Here is an 18,430-nt window from a genome sequence, read left to right as displayed (position 1 = left end):
ATCTGATGGAGAGAGATCTTCCTACCCCAGGCACTCAGGAGATGCTGGGGGCCCCAAGAGCTGCCACTCCCAGGACCCACAGAGCTCCAGGGCAAAGCCCCTGTGCAAACACATCCTCCAACCTGCAGCCCCAGACACCGTGTACCTCCAGGGAGAACTCCGTCTTTCGAGGCGCCTTATACTTGTACATGAAATCCAGCAGATCTTCCTCTTCCTCGTCCGAAAATGCCAATGGGTTTTGGAGCTGGTGGGGCTCCCAAGCCTTCACACCACCCTCATTCACATCTCCCTCAACCACTTAATGTCCATTTACAATCTACACAAAGGAGACAAAGTAGGGAGGGATCAGTGTAGAAAGGAGCAAGGAAGGCCAGGCAAGGTTGGGGTTAGGCACACCACACAACAAGCCTGTTAGGAAGACCGAGGTCCCGGTGTCTGAAGAAGCAGCCAGCATCCCCTGGGCCTCGCTGCAGGGCGGTCCCGGGCTGTGAGGGTGCCACTGGAAACCAGCAGGCACTGTGCACAGGAAGAAGCAGAGGCTCCAGAACCTACTGAAGAGCTACCGAGGGACGTGGGGGCACCGTTGCCCCGGAGGGGGGGGAGGAGGACGCTGCCTTAGCTGAGAGGTGTCCAGCCCTGCGGCTGAGACCTGTGATGCCACACCAAAGAATGCTCAGGGAAAGAATCTCCTCTAGAACGGATAACTGCAGTGATTTCAGAGGGGCCTGGCAGCTTCCTCTGTTCCACAGACAAGCTATGTTGACAGTGCCTTACACTCGCATATTCAGCTCCAAGCCTTCTTTGAGACAGGATGTCAAATGCCAGGAAGCCTTACCGAGAGAACCTTAAGCAAAGTTATGTAAGAGTTTTTCATTTCAAAGGCCAAGTCCCAGAGAAGCAAAGAAGCCTAGTGGAAAGAGAATCTAGGAATACCCTTCCCCCCCCGCCAGATGACAGCAAGATCCCTGTTTTAGTCTACCACGATTAAAACCACAGGAAAACCTCCAGAATTAATTCATGTCATTGAATGCACAGTATTTTTTAAAACATTCAAAGCTTAAGCATATTCCATGTCATCTGGCCAGGTGGTCAGCACATCCCCAGCTTATCTGACACTCAAAGAGATAGCTTTCTATGTTTCATATATTGTTTTTACTTAGAATCACAGACTGTAGACATAGGGGGCCCTCAGATCATTTGGTCAACCACCCAAAGGCCTGTAGAAAGAAAACGGAACTCCTTCTAGAACACCCTGCTACTGCTCCTAAAAACACAGTGAGCCATCAAATGTGTCCTCCCCATCAACAGGGGACTTGCTAGACTATAACACAGCACCAGACTTAACCAGGTGTGTTTAAGCAAAACTAACAACAGACCCTAACCTTGAGCCGCTTTTCCAGGTCCTGCTGCTGTACTCCCGAGCAGCCAGCAGGAGGCAGCACGAGAGCTAGGAGTTGCAAAGCGGACTTGTAGGCAGGGAACGGCCTGCTCCGACAGCGAGCGCCTTGGTAAGGGCCAAGACTTAGATCATTAATCTTCCTTTGATTTCTTTGCTCTGTGCACCCCCCAACCTGGGGGGGGAGCCCTCCATCCCATCCTAGGTGGAATCCTGACATCATCTGAGAGCTTAGTTCTCATCTCAAGTCAGACCTTGACACCGTCCACAGAGAAATTCCTTCTGGACACAGATACCTCTTGCCTGACAGGAGGAAAAAGAAACAGGCCTGCCTAGAGCCCAAAGACCTCAGACGAGGGCAGAAACCACAGAAGCAGCCTGGTCAGCTCGGCCCCAGCACGAAACTGGATCCTGGGAGTAGGCTTGGGGACTGGTTTGAGTCTGTGCCTCTGTTCCCTCCAAATCTTGGTCCCGGTCTTTCCCTGTGCTGTTGCTATCCACTCCTTAATACTCTTATCACCCCAGAGACAACCTTTGGGGGGAGTGACTCTCATGCAAGTTCATGGCCACAGCCACCACCTCCAAACCTCCGGTGATGGCAGCCAAGGCCTTGAGGCTGCAGAGCTGTCAATCTAGTGCCCAAGACTGGGCAGCCTTGAGGAAAGTGCAGGAGTCCCTGCTGTCTGCCCCAGCCTCCGCTGACATTCTATATTAGCAAATGCATCAGCAGGACTAAGGAGGCTAGTGGGCGCTCCACCTCTTCTCCCTGTGGGGAGGGCAGGGAGGAAGAACCCTTGGAGGCCTGAGTAGATGCTAGATGCGTCTGCACTGAGCCCGACGCCTACCCCCGCCTCCCGTAGTGCCAAACAACCCCAGGTTAGCAGACACATCCCACACAGCACACAGTAGCGGAAGCCATTAATGGAAGTCAGCAAACGTGTTGAAGAAGAGCACGCCCATCTGGAACACTTACATCCACGTCCCCGACAGCCACCGAGGAGAAAGAAAACAATATTCTGTTAGGGAAAGGGTCTTTGGGGATGCAACTCACACACGTGTGAGCGTGTGTGCATACGCGCAGGTGCACGCACAGCCACACACTCCCTCCCTCCTCACGTGCTCAACCTTGGACAGCTCCTGCTGCCGCCCGAGGCAACACGCAGCCCCGGAGCCTCGCTCATGGCCAATGCAATTCTCTCTCTCCCTCTTTCAGGACTAGGAGTAAAAGGCATGACTTTGCTTTTTAAAATGATGTCCCACACACTGGATTTTTTTTTTTTTTAAGAAAAACGTACACCTCTATGACTAATTCTGAGCAGTCATACAGACTTGAGTTCTATATTACATCAAGGCAGGTAGAGAGAAGAGGCAGGAAAGAGAGATCATAATAATCATAATAGAAAGAGACCCGTGCCAGAAACGGCAAGGAATCGACTGACAGAGGGGCAGGAATGGAACCGAAGTCGGGAGAGAATGTTCTTCTGGGGTCTGAGATGCACAGATGAAAATCATCTCAAGGGACCAGAAGGGGTCCTCTGACCAGAGTGTCTGTGACCCCCTGAACTCCTCTCCCACGGTGTCACTGCCTGAGAGTGGCCTCCAGCCCCCCAACACCATCTGCTGACACTTCACACCTGGCACCCTTCGCTTGCAGAGCCGGCCACACTTTATGGAGGAGGGGACAGAGGCCTGCAGAGCTCAGGGACTTTCCCACCAGCACAGAGGGACTTGGTGTAGACCAGCCTGGCTCCTTGCAAGCAGACCGTGGGGAGACTGGAAGGTGTGGGGAGAACTCTGGGGCAGTGGGTGTTAGAGGGTGCAAGAAAGGGAGGGCTGGGGCAAAGCCTCCCAGATCACAGCTCTGAGCAGTCACCTGAGGCCCCACCCAAACGAGAGGGGAGCTGAGCGAGTCCAGCGCCACCTCCAGTCCCTCATGTGTCTAGTCAAGGTTAGGGAAACAGCAGGAGCAGAACATGGCCAACCGCGGCATGACGATGGCTGCACCAAGCCATCACTCGCTCACAGGGAGGGCAGGAGCCGGAGTCCCCATTCAGGACCGGGACACCCCAGGCCCCTCCCTGCTCCCGGAGGTTTCCTGGCTGCTGCGGGCTGTAACAAAAAGCCTTTTCACAACCACACATTGAGGTGGGGAAGCAGGATCTTTACGTCTATTTTACGATGAGGAAATTGAAGCTCAGCGTGGTTAGGTGGTTCACGCATAGTTACATAGCTAGTAAGTGGCAAAGCAGGACCAGGGCTCCCTTGGCTGCACCTGGACTAAGACCCCTGGAACTACGGGGCTCTGTCACTTCCCAGGACCTGGGTAAGCTCCTGTGTCCTCATCACCAGAGCACCAGGAAATATGACCCTGCGGTGGTTTCAAAATATCTCCACACATTCTCTGATACTCCTTCCTTCAAGAGGTGGAGATTAATCTCCCTGCCCATGAGTGGGGGCTGGACCTAATGACTCACTTCCAACAAACAGAAGAAGGCCGAGGTGGTGGTGTGTGACTTCGAAGACTGGGTCCTAAAACATACTGTGGCTTCCCGCGTGTCCTCTCTCTACTGGATCACTTACTCTGGGTGAAGCCAGCTGCCATGTCGTAAGGATGCTCAAGCAGCCCCAGAGAGACTCATGTGGTAAGGACCTGAGCCTGCAGCCAGCAGCCATGAGAGAGCCATCTTAGAGGTGGATCCTCAAGGCTCAGTCAAGCCTTCAGATGACTACAACTCTTAATAGACCCTGACCCAGAACCACCTAGTTAGGCAGCTCCTGAATTCCTAGTCTGCAGACACTGTAGGATAACACAGGTTTGTCATCTTAGGGATTTAACCTCCTTACTCCTCCCCACAGACTACGCAGCTGAAAGGGAGCCCCAAGGTCAGGCGCCAGCTTCCGGTTAGAACCTCCTCCTGAGGAGAGCGTCCAGCGCGCTGCACAGAGGCTGGCAGCCTACTCACCTTTCCGGGTCCTGCAGGTGGAGCAGCAGGTACACACTGTAGGGATGGGGGACATCATCAGGGATATCCCTCACTCGACAGGAACCAGCCCCAGGAAACAGGGAGGCCCCAGTGAGGTGTGGGAATTCCAGTGGGTTCAATATAGGGGTCCCAGGCATGTGGGTCTCTGCAGAGACACCAAGGTTGGGGAGGAGATCATTCCAGGTTCAGCTCCCTCTCAGGTGCTAGAAAATACCCTTGCCTGGCCCACAGGGGTCCGGCCTTATGTCCTCTAAGAAATAATTCCCACCGCACCTGCCCACACACCTGTCCTCCTCTCGACGCCTTCCAGTTCAGAATGACGTCCAGGAAACCTTCTCAGACTGACCTCTGACTCTCCAGAGTGCTTAGTGCTTAGTGTCAGTCATTTGGCTGTTGCCTTGCAAACTCCACTGGTCTCGGTGCACATCTGGGGCTTGGTATACAGTAGGTGCTTACTAAGTGCATGCTGACTGTCTCCACATTCATGGAAGGTAAGGATCATTCTTTTAACACCCTCTGCACCCTTCCCAGGGTTCAATGCCAAGCTTTCAATAAACGGGCCTAACAAAATTCTGTCAGGAGGGCGATGTGTTCCTGGAGAGTCCATATTATTATTCCACACCACGGGCATGTATTTTTATTTTACTTATGCTGTTACATAATATCTCACTCTGCTTTGTGCTTTTCTCACTAGGCATCATGTATTCGAGATCCGCCTGGATGTACATTGAGACCGTGGCCTCCCACGGCTGCATACACCTCCGCGGGGTCCAGTACCGCCTCCGACCTGTCCCGCTGCCAGGCTGCCTTCAACAGCTGCCGTCCGTCCGGGGTTGCAGATTTTCTTGTTTGCTCTCCTCCCAGCCCTCACACATAGGCTGAGTAGGGATGACGGTACCCTCTTCTCAGAGGAGAAAGCTCAAGGGAACTGTGCTCGTCTTCCGTGCCCAGGTCAAATTCTCCCGTAGCGACCGCCTGGGGTATCTTTCTGAGAAAGGGTTGGAGGCCAAACCAAGGCCCCGGGCAAACAAATGTGGCAACTGCCTGGCAAGGTCTGCCTCGCTCGCACTGCATCTGCTGCTCTACACAGGCCCACGGTCGCCCTGCCAGGATGGGAGCCCAGACTCGGGCCCCAGCCCACCTCACCTGGGGAGGGAGGGGACACAAGCCCTTTGTAGCGGGGCCTCCCTTGCCAGACTTCCTTCCAGGCACCTCGATCCCCAACTGCCCCCGGAGCCTCTGATCTGGGTGCTTCTACCCCATGCCCAGGCGCTGGATCATCTTTCACCTGTCTCTCTTCCTGAGACGACTTTTATTTTAGGCCCCAGAACAGCTGGAGCGAGTACCACATGGTCCCTGCCCTCCCTGCTGGGTCAGCACCTCCCTTCTCTGGCCCCTGGAATCACAGGTGCTGTGGCCAAGGGCGAGCAGCGGGGAGCACAGCGTCATGTTGCAGCATCGTGGGTTCTCTGCTTCTCCGTGAGCTCCACGGGCTCAGCCTGAGTCCCGGGTGCAGCGGAGGGCATCGCTGCTAATGGGAGGCAGCAGGGCCAGCACCGAAACAAAGCATCCCAGACCCCGTGTCTGTCTAGTGCTGGTCTGGGGCCATGGTCAAAGCCCAGGAGATGCTTTCCATCGCCTTCAGACCTTACCAGACTTCTCCCTTTCCCATGTTCTGAGGCTGTCCTGAATCATCCACCAAGGAGAGGTCTAGGCAGGAGGCCTGGATCTGGTCTTGTGTGGCCTTGGCACAGTACCTGACCTCTCTGAGCCTACTTCCTCTACCTGGTTCACTTTATAGTGACAACATAGTCTTAGAGGGCAAGGGACTGTGGGGCTGCTGAGGCCCACTTGCTGGCCAAAGCAGGAAGACCTCCCTAGAGCCTCAGTACATGACCATTCAACTTTGGTTTGGGCCCTTCCAATGTCAGGGACCTCGCAAGGCAGCCCGTTTCTCTCCTGGACACTTTCCTATTAGAAAGTGCTCTCATGGGTAAGTTAGATTAACAATGGGAACAATAAGAGCAGCTACTACATAGAATACCAGGTGTGATCCTAAGCACTTTCACATGGATTATCTTATCTGAATCCCCAAGACACCCCTACAAATGGGTGTTGTCATCCCTCGTGTACAGATCCAGAATCTGAGGTTCAGAGAGGGTAAGAGCTTGCCCAGGCCACACAGCTAGTAAGCAGCTGTCCCCTTGGAACTTTATCCAACTTTATCCCATTGGTTCTTGCTCTGCCCTCTGAGCCTCACAGAATTGGGGCCTGTTTTTCTTCCAAATAACAGTTTTCATTTGAAGCTCTATAGCCAATGAGCTGACCAAAGGTGGAGGTGATACCTAATTCCAGTTCCTATCCCTTTTTCTGAGACAGTGCCCAGTAGGTCAGAAGCTGTAGATGCCCAAGGAAACCTAGGCGGCCAGAGGATGAGCACCCAGAGGGCACTGGCCCAGGAGTCAGGAGGCCCCAGGAGAACGCCAATCAGTGGGTGACCCTGGTGACAGTTCCCTTCCCTGGGCTTCTGTCTCTTCATTGGTAAAACCCGAGGGTTAGACTGAATGATCCTGAGGTCCGTTCCTGCCTGGCCTTCTGGGATTCCATTCTAAACTCCCCTGGGAGGGTTCACTTAGGAGATACCCCCCGTCCCGAGGTGATCCTCACCGCTGTGGCCAAGCTTCTACCTTCCCAACCCTGCCAGAGTTAAACCATCTCCCCTCCAACAAAAAAGCCACAATCTTCACACGTGGGGCCAGGGTAAAGTGGGATATTGCTGAGAAGGGAGGAAACTGATGGACACCTGGCCTGGCTTTGAGCTGTTCTCCTCTTCCTGGCAGGGCACATGAGTCCTCATTCCTAGGGCAGCCACAGGACCTCTTCTTTCCCATCCCTGTCCAAGACCCCCAAAAGTCCGGTGGAGTCCTTGAGGCTTGGCGCCCAGACACCTCCTGCAGGCTGCAACTCCCAGCACAGGTAGCTTGCGTGGCCCTGTTTCTATGTTTAAGAGCAGGGCAGCCACCAGGCATATGTCACAGACACAGGCTCCAAAAGGGTGGTCCAATTCCCATCCATGAGGCTCAATTTTCCACCAAGGGTGAGGAGTCGAGGTGGCAATCCAGAACCGGCCCCTGTACCCCCTTCACCATTAACCCGGCAGTGCTCAGCTCCTGAGAGCCAAGGGCCCTGGAAGGTCTCCAAGGAATGGTCTGGGAAGATGTGAATCCTGGCCCAGCTCCCTACCGCCTAATTCATGCCCCTGCCCTCCATAAGCCTGAAACCCACTAATGGGTCAGACACCAGTGGGTTCCAAATGTGGCTGCACCTCACCACCATCACATATCTGGGTCTTGTCCCAGATTTACTGGGACCTCGGGGGATGGGCCCAGGACTCTGCATGTTTAACGAGGCCCCCAAGTCAATCCTAATACAAGTAACCTGAGACATCGGGGATACAGGTGGGGTTTCCATAAAGCTGTGGCCTCCACGGGAATCAGACCTCGGAGCTAGTGCGGCCCTTGGCACGTAGTGGCTGAGGGTGTGGCATGGTGAATGGGCTCAGGGATGGGAGGACATGGTGGAGGGAGAGAGAGAGGGCAGGGAAAAGGGACCACAAGAGCTACAAGCCCTGGGTGGGTATGAGGAGACACTCAGGTGCAGGTAAGCCCTCCCGGGAGTACAAGGTCAGAGAGGAAGAGAGCAGAGAAAGCTGCCTTGGCCCAGGGCCAGCCAGGCCCGTTGCCTCCAGGCTTGGTTCAGGCACTATTCCCCAACCACCCCCAAACCCTCAGATCATCAGATGGAGCAGGCAAGACCTTTGGTGCAGATGGCCTAATCCTGCCTGCCCCTGATCAGAGTCCTCAGGCCAGCCTCCCATCCTGGCCCAAGTGGTGCTCTGCCTCTCAGCAGGCCTGGCACGATCGGACGGACATCTGTGTGGATGGCAACTCCAGGTTACACGGCACGTGGTGTGGACCGGGCCGCTCGCAGTGAAAGCAAGGCCTAGAAACTGGGAAGGGGGAGGAGTGAAGGACACCTACCTGAGCTGCCAGCGCTCTCAGAAGCGCTCCTGGACATCTTGGGCTGGCCGTGTTTGCTGCTGGCTCGCCCAGACCCCGGTGGGGGGGGGCTGGAGGGAGCAGGGGCACCGTCACCCCTGATGGTGGTGAGGTCCTGCATGCTGAAGCTCCGGAGTCTCTCCGATAAGGCACCCTGTCCCTGGATACAACACAGGAGGGGGCACGCGTCAGAGGTCTGCCCCACACCGCACAGGCAGTTGTGGGGGGCAGACACCACAAAAGGGGATTCTGACAGTCAGCCAGGTGGAACTCAAGAGCTGGAAGGACTCTGCAGAGGGGCAGGTGCCTGGTGGACTTGCTGGGAGCACTGAGAGGCTCAAGGCCCAGAATGTTCCAGGGCCTCCTGTGGGTCTCAGTAATTGTTCCTCTGGCTCCCGGCTCCTTCATGTCCTTCAGATGCCCCCCATCGCAGGATGAGCTAGAGCCGGGGACAAACCCAGGGCCAAGGGGATAATTGTTGCCTGCAGTTCCTGCTCTTGAGGGGTTGTTTGCTGCTTCTCTGGCTGGACATAAATAAAAATCCCTACATAGCCACATTTTGCTCAGTTCCCAGTACACAAGGATCTGGTCAGAAAGAGCAAAACATAATCATCTATGTGCTCAGTCCTTACTCTTTTCCAAGGAAATAATATTCAGCCAGTATTTTTTAAAATGTTTGACAATAGCAATTTCTCTTATCTGTTCATGTTACTGTTTATGAGGCACATTTACTTCCATTCTCGCATTTGAGCTTCATAAAATACCCAAAAGGTAATGAATCAGGAAGGGGAAAAAAATGATACTAAGAAAAAAAAAAAACCCTGCTGACTATAACCATTTCATATTCTGAGAGAGTCACAGAATTCATCTCAGGGGAAAATTATTCTTTTGTTTAGGAAAGCAAGATCAATCCATTATACTTATGAAAGGGAAGGTCCTTGCTGTCTGGGTCAGAGAATCTGTGTCAGAGTGAAAAGGATCACAGTGAAGCCTCAGGGAGAGCGGCTTTCCCTCAGGGGCGCCTCAGGGGCTGGAGAGGGAGCTTGTGTTTGGGGGAGAAGGAACCTGAGAGGGGAATGGGCTCTGGTAGGAGACTGGGGTTATTGAGAATTGGGTTGGGATTGGAGCAGAAGGAGCCAGGCAAGTAACCAGCAAGCAAATGGATGAAGTTTGGTGTCGTCAGAAATACTGAAGGGCCTGCAGACTTCCCATGGGTACATGGGACAGCAGGGGAAGGGGGAGGAGGTATTCTGTTTGGATAATGAAGGAAAGAGTGGTTCTAGAGAGCTAGAGGACTTGGGGACAATAAGGCACGACAGATCGAACAGAACCAACACATCAGCACAAAATCAGTGAGAACAGCTAACAAGAGGGCTCTGGGTTGGGGGTGGGATTGATGAAACAAACAAGGACCAAAACAGCTTGGTGGGACGCTTTCAACATGGCAGAGGGTTTGGAGGACTTTTTTCATTTTACTTAAGGAGGAAAAAAAAAAAAAAAAGGCAATGAAAAAGGCCAACAAAGCACAGCAGTCCATAGAAGTGACTAGTCAAAGAGCCAGTCAGATAAAGGAGCAAATGCAGAATGAGTTCGTTAGAGGGAAGGGGGGAAACAAAAGGAGCTTGCAGACAGGTCTAGAAGAAATGTCAGAATAAAACAAAGATGCATGAAAATATCAAAAAGATCAGTTCTACCAAAGATATAAAAACGTCTCTAGGAAACTAACAGCAAAAAGGAAAACTATTTAAGTAATCAAACAGATACAATTCAAATTGTAAATCCAGGCAAAGGGATGTCTGATGTAAAAAAGAGATGGAAATCCCCCTGGTAGCCTCAGATACCACACTGCACGATGGTGGCCAAGGGGTCTGAGGGCTCACCTTCTAGACATTAACAGTTGGGTGGTCTGTGCCACAAAAACCAGGTGGGAGTAGCTGCCCAGTATAATCCCCTCCAAAACCCATCAGCCAATGACCCACTTGGAAGCATTTTAGGGGACATCGAGAACTTAGAAGAAATGAGAGGACTAAAGAACAAAAATGGACTCTGAAAAGAGGAGAGAAATACTGCTGTGGACAATGGAGTCATTCAGCGTTAGGTTCACGCCCAAGAAGACCACTCACTGGCTCGCTTTCAGTCTTCCTCCCGTTCAGTTACTTCTGTTCAACAATTATTTATCAAGGACAAGTTCTCTGGGCAAGACAGTGTGCTAGGTGTTCTTAGGAAACACCAAATATACAGCTCGATTTCGGACAAAATGTAAAAAGACAAATGTACAAATAACCACACAGAGCTGCCGTACCAGAAGCTACAGAAAGTGAAGATTAAGAGCAAGGGTTCTAGAATCAGACTAGAGTCAAATTACAGCCGTATCACTAATAGCTGGGTGACCTTCACCTCTGTCCACCCCTCAATATTCTCTGCCAAGGAGCATCCACATGATGAGGATTACATGAGTTTATGCCCAAATACTATCCATTATAAAGCCCAATGCATAGTAAGTGTTCAAAAAATGCCAGTTATGATGGTGATGGTGATGATGATGATGGTGACGGTGAGGAGGATACTGTTGCCTGAGACACACAAGTTGTTGTCGAAATAAAAAATCAAAAGAGAGCATCTGGCCAAAAGGACACGGAGGGGCTTCATGACCCCAAGCCCAAATAAATGGCCGGGGATGAACTCCATCAATGTGTCTAGCAGCTCTTGCAAAATGCTCAGCAATGTATCTGAGAGCATGCAGCAGCGGACACCGTACATGTCCTTTTCGGCAAAGCACTCAGTTCCACTCCCAGAAGCCAGCCAGCCAGCCTAGCTCCAATATCACGAGCATCATGAAGACTGGAAGTGGCAGAGGTTAGGAAAGAAAAAGGGATAATAGTAGCTCTGTATCAACACAGTCCTGACTCAGGCAACATCACAGCAGCATGGATACAAGATCTCGAAAACAAATTAGCCTTTATCTGTCAAAACATTCTGAAATGGTTAGAATTGATATGGTTCTCTCATTTGTAAACCTCTCAGCCCTGCTCAGGCTCCTCTCCAAACCTACTGCCATTCGCTTTCCACAGACCCCAATCCACGCTGCCACTTTGGCTCTGCTCTGAAGAACCTCCATTTTATTATTCTGGGAACAACCAAGAATTGTTCACTGGTACTCCACAAAATTGGGCTTCCTATTTTGTGAAAATAAAGTTGGATCCCCTAAGTTTGTTAAAGCTTAATGCCATATTCTCCATAATTCAATGAGCCACATTACAATATTAAAGCCTTTGAGAGGTCCTCCAGTGTTTCAGGTTCACTCACTGTAGCTCAAACGAATTTGCCCACAGTGGGTTATACTGTTAGTTGGCCATCCAAAAGTCATCCCCAACCCCATTCTTGACATGGTTAAAACAAACAAACAAACAAACAAAAAACAGATTTCCCAATCCCCCTTGTAGCGATGGATGGCTATGTGATGTAATTCTGCCCAATGTAAGGGGAGATCTGCTAAGGGATTTCTGGGAAAGGTATTTTCTCTTGCTAAGAGAAGAAAGGCCTGACCCTGCTCCCTGTTTTCTGCCTCTGAGCATGGTGGAGCTGCCATCTGTGACTAAGAGACTCATAGAAACATCCATCCAGAGCCTTGACATCACTTCCTCACTAGAATAATGACAGCACCCACTTACTCCTAGACTTCTTGTAAATGACTTTAATCAATTTCAAGACATACATATTTTTCTCATCTCTGAGATGGGGGTGTGTCTTACAATTATTGTTGCCTTGATATCTATCACTGTCATTGTCTACATATGAATGCATTTGGTTATTATTCCTCATGGCATGGACTGGACAACTGAACTGAACCACAAACCATTAAGAACCACGTGAAGAAGAAATAGGAGTCCCGGTTGTCTGAAACACATTCCACTGACACCTCTGGTAAGATCAAGAAAGTGGCAGCATCCAACCTGGCAGAATGGGTATCGGCAGCGTGGATGAAAATCCCAGAGACAAGAGCTCTGTATCACCAGTGCTCTGGAAGGCAGTGATACGACATAGTCATAAAGGGATATGGAGGAGCTCAGCTGAGAAGTGATTCAGAAGAGTCAGACTCAGAAAGTGAAGAACTAAGGTTAGGAAGACCTCAACCAACTGATTGTGCTTATATGTTCCTTTTAATGTATGTACAAAAGTGACACACGAAGAATCTATGTCTAAACTAGTCTAAAAGAGTCCTTTTGATAAGCAGAAGTAAAAATTCTAAGCACAAAAGCATTCTGTCCTAATTTAATTGGCAATATCTTCTTCCTTAGAGGTACATAAGATAACAATATATCTTAGAAACCACAGCATTTTAGGTTCAATGCAATATGGTTGCACTTCTCCGTGAAGTTTTCTCTGACCAGCTCAGCAACCTGACATAGGCTCTCAGTGCAGTCTGGGATTCCCTGTAGCACGTCACACAATTATATTTAACTACTGCTATTGTTTGTTGGTTTGTCTTCTCCTCCAGACTGTTTGTTTTATTTACTAGTGCAGCCTTGGTGTCTGCCTCTCTGTCTGATACACAGTAGGGGTCAAGGAGTTCAATGAAGGAACATACGGCCATTTACTGAGCAATCCCCTCAGTAACGTGCAGCAACAGGAAATCCCCACCTCCACCCAGTGCATCGGCCAGGGTCCCAGACCGGAAGGAGCATCCTGTGGAGCAGGGACTCGAGCTCTGTCCTCAAGGAGTGTATGAGAAATGCCAGAGGGCTGGCGGGTGCAAAGGTCAGAGAGGCCAGGCTTACCACAGGAGACCACACATGACCTGGCCTTGGAGGACGTGGGTAGGTGAAGATGGGGGCCAAGGGGAAGGAGAAGTAGATTTCTTGGTCACCCGCCACTCAGAGCTGCCACTTCATTCTGTGCCAGAGGAGGTCTGTGCAGTTTTGTCTGCTAAGGAGATGGGGCTATCACCCTTATCCTGGGTTAATGGCCAAATGAATGCATTGGTGAAAGTGCCTGCTGAAAGGTCACAGGTTTCTTTTAAAGCAGCCGCGCCAGTGGAGGACAGGGGCAGGAGTACGACCAACTCTTCACTGCATGCCCTCTTCTGTGCTTTTAGGATTTTATACCATAAACGTGTATTACCTTTAAGAAATCATTACCAATTCATTTTCAGAACACTCACAGCACTTTCCCAAGATGGCCTTGAGGACCCATTTTTGTAAATACAGGGCTTGCGTGATGCTGACAAATGCCACCTAGACCAAAAAAGAATGACACGGAACTATTTTTTAAAAAATAAATGAGAACAGAGAAGGAAGAGGTGGTGTCTCTAGACAGTGCAATGTATTCACTGTCCAGCTCCGAGAGCCTAGACTCAACTCTGCTATGAGGGGCCTTGACCAATTCACCTTGGTCTTTCTCAGCCTTGCAACCTCACTGAGAAATTAAAGCACTGAACAAGATTCCCTTCCAACTGGAAACTTCTGAGTTCAGGAATCTACGACCCTCTTCTGTGGCTCATTATCTGGCTCTGATTGCAATTCCAAAATAAGGGATTCTAGAATTATTTGAAAATCTCTAAAATAAAAGTTGGGTCTCCCATGGCAACTCTGATGGATGAATAGATTCCAGCGTGTGTGTGTGTGTGTGTGTGTGTGTGTGTGTGTGTGTGTGTGTGTGTGTTTAAAGTCCTGTATCAACTTCCTCCCCAGCCAACACTCAGTTTAGAATATGAGCCATAGGAAAAGCTAAGAATGCTAGGTCAGCCTACTTCAGGTACATTTGAGCCTGTCCCTGGGGCTGTCATACCACATGTCAGCACTGTCCTTACCAGCCCACCTCTGGAAGAGCCTCTCCAAAGGCTGTCATCATGGGACTGAGAAGGGAGACATACTCAGCCTTCCATGAGAACAAATCTCTTACTTACCTATAATCTCTTGTACTCCTGACTTCTTCATTCCCTATGGTGTTATAAGCACGTCTACCCAGTTCTGTTATTGTTGCTTGTTTACATGTTGTTTGTTTTCACAGACCCAGTTGGCTGCTTTCTGGGCATGTAAACACAATATGGCCTGGGGGTTCTTTCATCGGTGCTCCTAGAACCCCCAGAAATTCCACAGATGTGCCTGGGGACAAGGGAGGGTAATCCATTCCTAATTCTTTAATCTTTATTTTCTAACTAAAACTCCTAGAAAATAAGACTTCAAAAGGTAAACTGTGTCACTGAACTTTCTATTAATATGAGATCTTTAATCTCTCCCTCAATTGGTAAGGAATGAGAAAGCCACTTAGCCAACACACACCAAATTCTGTATGTTTTAATGTTTTTCTTTTTTAATTATCTTTTTTTAAAGTAAATTCTACCCCTAACGTGGCCCTCAAACTCTCAACTCTGAGAACAAGAGTTGCGTGCTCTACGGACTGAGCCAGCCAAGTGCCCATTTTGATGTTTTTCTTAGTCGGGGGGTGGGGTGTGTTCCTGGAAAACCCAGACCTTTAATAATCTGGCATTCCAAGTAAAACAATTTACCATTAATAGGATGCCTGCCATTAGGGCCCACAGAGCCCAGATTCAACACAGCAGCTAAGCTTGGCTGCAAGCCCTTGATGAGGTCCTCTTTACCAGAGAGACACACCAAGTCACAGAGGAAGGCTCCAGCAGAGCCTTCACAGATATCGAATGCCTGTAACTGATGACAAAGAGAATAAAGACAATAGGTTTTAGTGAGTCAGGCAATTGATAAGAAAGCCACCAGCATAACCACATTTCCCACTGGTAATTCAAAAAGAGAGTTAGTGCTTCCTTCTAAAGGGCTACCCACCTCGCTGACAGAGTTAACCTCTATAGCTACACATGCTCCACATCACTGCCAAGCAGGCTCCTTTTTGACATGCTGGATGAAGATGGGGCACCTTGATGGTGACATAGCGTTAGATTAACAAACAAAGGAGAAAGAAAGAACGAGACAGGATTTCTCCCACAACAGCATCAGTCATCAAATTCAACTCATTCTCCGGGCATTAAACAAAGAAAAAAAAAAAACAAAACTCAAGTAAGTTAATCACATGTTAGCTGCTACCAAAGTAACACAAAAAAGAGGCTCTGGAAGGATGCTGAAGTGGGACTGGCTCTGGGATTAATACACACATACACACACAGGTGTCGGGAGAAGAAACACCTGGCTTGGATCCAGACCATGGGTTGGTGGTGGGCAGAGGGGGCTGCTAGCCTCTCTACCTGACTGGATCGGTTTGGAGTTAGTCACATCTCTCAACGGGGTTACCTGCCCTTCTCTGAGGTCCAAAGAGGAGACAAAATGAAAGAGTCGAGCCACCTGACAAAGGGGAAAAGAAAAAAAAGCCATGGGCACCAAGCCTACAAAACCGGGTTGAAGAGCGCCATGCTGTCTTCACCTAGGACACTCGCTCACTCGCTCACTTTCTCACTCGCTCACTCACTCGCTCACTCGCTCACTCCTTTCTTTCTTCCTCCATTCACAGCAGATGCAGAGGGAGTGTTGACAAAGCTCCGTGTGAAGCCCCACAGAGGAACAAAGATGAATATGAAACATGATACAGGATTCCTACTCCCAAGGAGCTCACAGTCTAGCCCGGGGCATCTAGACACAAATGCACACAAGGCAGCAAATGACAAAGATGACACAACGTGGGGCTGACTATCAGGGGAGGGAGAGAGGGCAGCTGGCTGACACCTGGTGGAGCTTGAACTTGAGTGAAGCCAGGGCTGCAGCATCCGAAAGAAAGGGGAAGGATACTGTGGCCTGGCCACCTGAGTCAGGCCCGTACCCCGGTGATAGGGTTTCAGGGTCACCAGGAAGGACTCTTCACACACAGCTGATGTCCCTGCCCTCACATGTACAAGTCCACCACCGAGTCCCAGCTGTGAAGCTTTTCCTGGTCCAAGCTTCCTCCTTGGAGAGGCAAAGGTCCTGAGGGGAGGGTGATGTGGTAGAGGATCCCTCCTCCTGGGCGGGGAGTGGAGGGGACACAGGAGGGATGTTGCCAAAGGACAATGAGGGGGAGAAAGGACTAGGGTCGGAGGGGGAAGGGCATCCCCATTTGTTCCACTGTTAGTGAGAAGTAGAGCTAGAGTTGTATTTGCAAATATGCCCACATTATCGTAAAGTGATGAAGCTTTAAAGGAACTAGATCTTACAGTAACATGTATCTGTCCTCCAAATTCCTTCAACCTAGTATGTACCACATCCTGCACTTCAGTGTTGCCCCAGCCTTGCCTCAGGGCAAAGAGGGAGCCTGCCCTGGTGCCATTTGCCAGCCGCCTTATGCATATTAATGCGCCTTCTTCATTCCGAGGGACATTTGATATAAAATGGTCACAAGAGCAGGTAGACAACCTGAGAAGTATCCAGGGCTGTGACTGACTCTAAAATCTCAGTGGCAGACAGTCATCTCTCAGGGACTCAGCCATGGGTTCTCGGGGACTGGTGATGTGACCCCAGCACATAATGGTCAGGAAGTGTCAGCCCAGCATGGGGGGAAGGGTGGGGGGGGTTTGGGGAAGGAGCCTGGGGGTGCTTGCAGTGATGCAGGGAACTAGAAAGTCTCACTGGGAACCCAGCTTGGCATCTCCCAGCTGTGTGACCCTGGGTGCACCCCTCAACATCCGGGTCTCGGTGTCCAGTCCTGTGAAGTAAGGGGTGACAAAGATTGCATCTCAGGCTCCTGCCTGCTCTAGCAACCCACAGGTTTGACATTCCTTCTCTCTTGGGGGAGGGCAGGTGCTGACAGTTGGAAGCTGACCCCAGGGACCCACTCAGCTGGAGGCTGAAGAGGAGGAGGAAACAATGGTATGGAAAGTCGGGCAGAGAGCAATGAGGGACCTGAATGCGAGGGCTGGAGGGTGGCTTGCCCCAGGAGACCCAGCACGGGCAAGGCTGACTGGGACAAGAGCCCAGGTAGCACCAGATACTGTACTCACACAACCACACCAAAGAGAAAAGACGGGAAGAGAGTCTAGAGCCACACGAGAGGGAAACTCAGCTTCCTCTCCAGAAGAGTCTGAATTGTAAATGGCTGCCCAATGCCAACATCTGACGTTTCTTTTATTCTGCTCAACAGAATAACGATCAGCCTTAAGATCAAACCAACATACAGGAGAAGTGAATAATAGGCAACCTTTATTAAGCATTTAGTATGAGCTCTGCATTCTGCAGTCTTTAGGTTCACTGTCTCATAATTGTTTGGTGGCAGGCACCATGGTCAAGCCCATTTTGCAGGTGAAGAAACTGAGACTCACAGAGATGAAGCAGTAAGTGTGGGAGCTGGAGTTTTTAATCTGGCTCTACTTACCTCCAAGGCCCACCCGTGATGCTAACCATTGCTCTATTAGCTGACACAGCTAAAAATATGTAGGAAAGTTCTTCATTCCTTTCACATTGACTGAGCACCTACTAGATAAGACATGAATCATAATGATCACAACAGAGTGCCACGTGGGGACCAAGAAGCAAGAGAACATGTTGTTCCACCTGGAATCAGAAGAGGTTTCTGTGGAGAAGGTGGCATTTGACCTTGAAAGGTGGACAGGATTTCAAACAGGTGGCAACAGAGACAGATGAAGGACCGACAGGAGGAGAGGCAGGAAAGGGAAAGTTCTAGAAAGAGCACACAGAGTTGCTACTTCTAGAAGAGGACATAAGATGGTACTGTGAGTGCAGTGCAAGAGGAGCCAGAAAGGTAAGGGGAGACAGGACAAGCAGGAAGAGCTGGGATCGGGGCTCAAGCAGGAAGGGAGACGAGAGGAGCAGTGACTACTTGCCTGGCTACTCCAATGGTCCAAGCTGAAAGGAAGGGGGTGGGGAAGAAAGCCTGGAGAAAGGGAAGGGATGTCAAATGGGCAGGACTTGAAGAGTAAGTGGGGAAGAAGGAGGAGCACCAAAGATGACTGAAATCTGGAGCCTGAAGGCCTGAGAGGGTGGATGGTGATTTCGTTGTCCTCAGACAAAGATGGGACACAAGAGGAGGGGCAGACT

The 18,430-nt window shown here is 50.5% G+C and overlaps 1 protein-coding gene across 2 annotated transcripts in view; it reads right to left on the bottom strand.

Moving 5' to 3' along the window:
* The window catches only part of REEP1 (receptor accessory protein 1), a 100,220-nt gene that overhangs the window by 4,465 nt on the left and 77,325 nt on the right, over positions 1-18,430 (bottom strand). The window contains exons 6-8 of one of the 2 annotated variants that reach the window (XM_073897449.1): positions 8,421-8,598; positions 4,360-4,395; positions 146-297 (exon numbers count right to left, since the gene is read on the bottom strand). In XM_073897449.1, the coding sequence (XP_073753550.1) occupies positions 146-297; positions 4,360-4,395; positions 8,421-8,598 (366 nt within the window). The remainder of the gene's footprint in view (positions 1-145; positions 298-4,359; positions 4,396-8,420; positions 8,599-18,430) is intronic. The other variant, XM_025868276.2, reaches the window with a different exon arrangement.

Source organism: Callorhinus ursinus, unplaced genomic scaffold (assembly GCF_003265705.2).
Source record: "Callorhinus ursinus isolate GAN/ISIS: 27379988/994484 unplaced genomic scaffold, GSC_fseal_2.0 scaffold10, whole genome shotgun sequence".
Lineage (NCBI taxonomy): Eukaryota > Metazoa > Chordata > Mammalia > Carnivora > Otariidae > Callorhinus > Callorhinus ursinus.
Note: the sequence above shows the minus strand (reverse complement) of the source record. Positions and strands in the feature narration are given on the sequence as shown.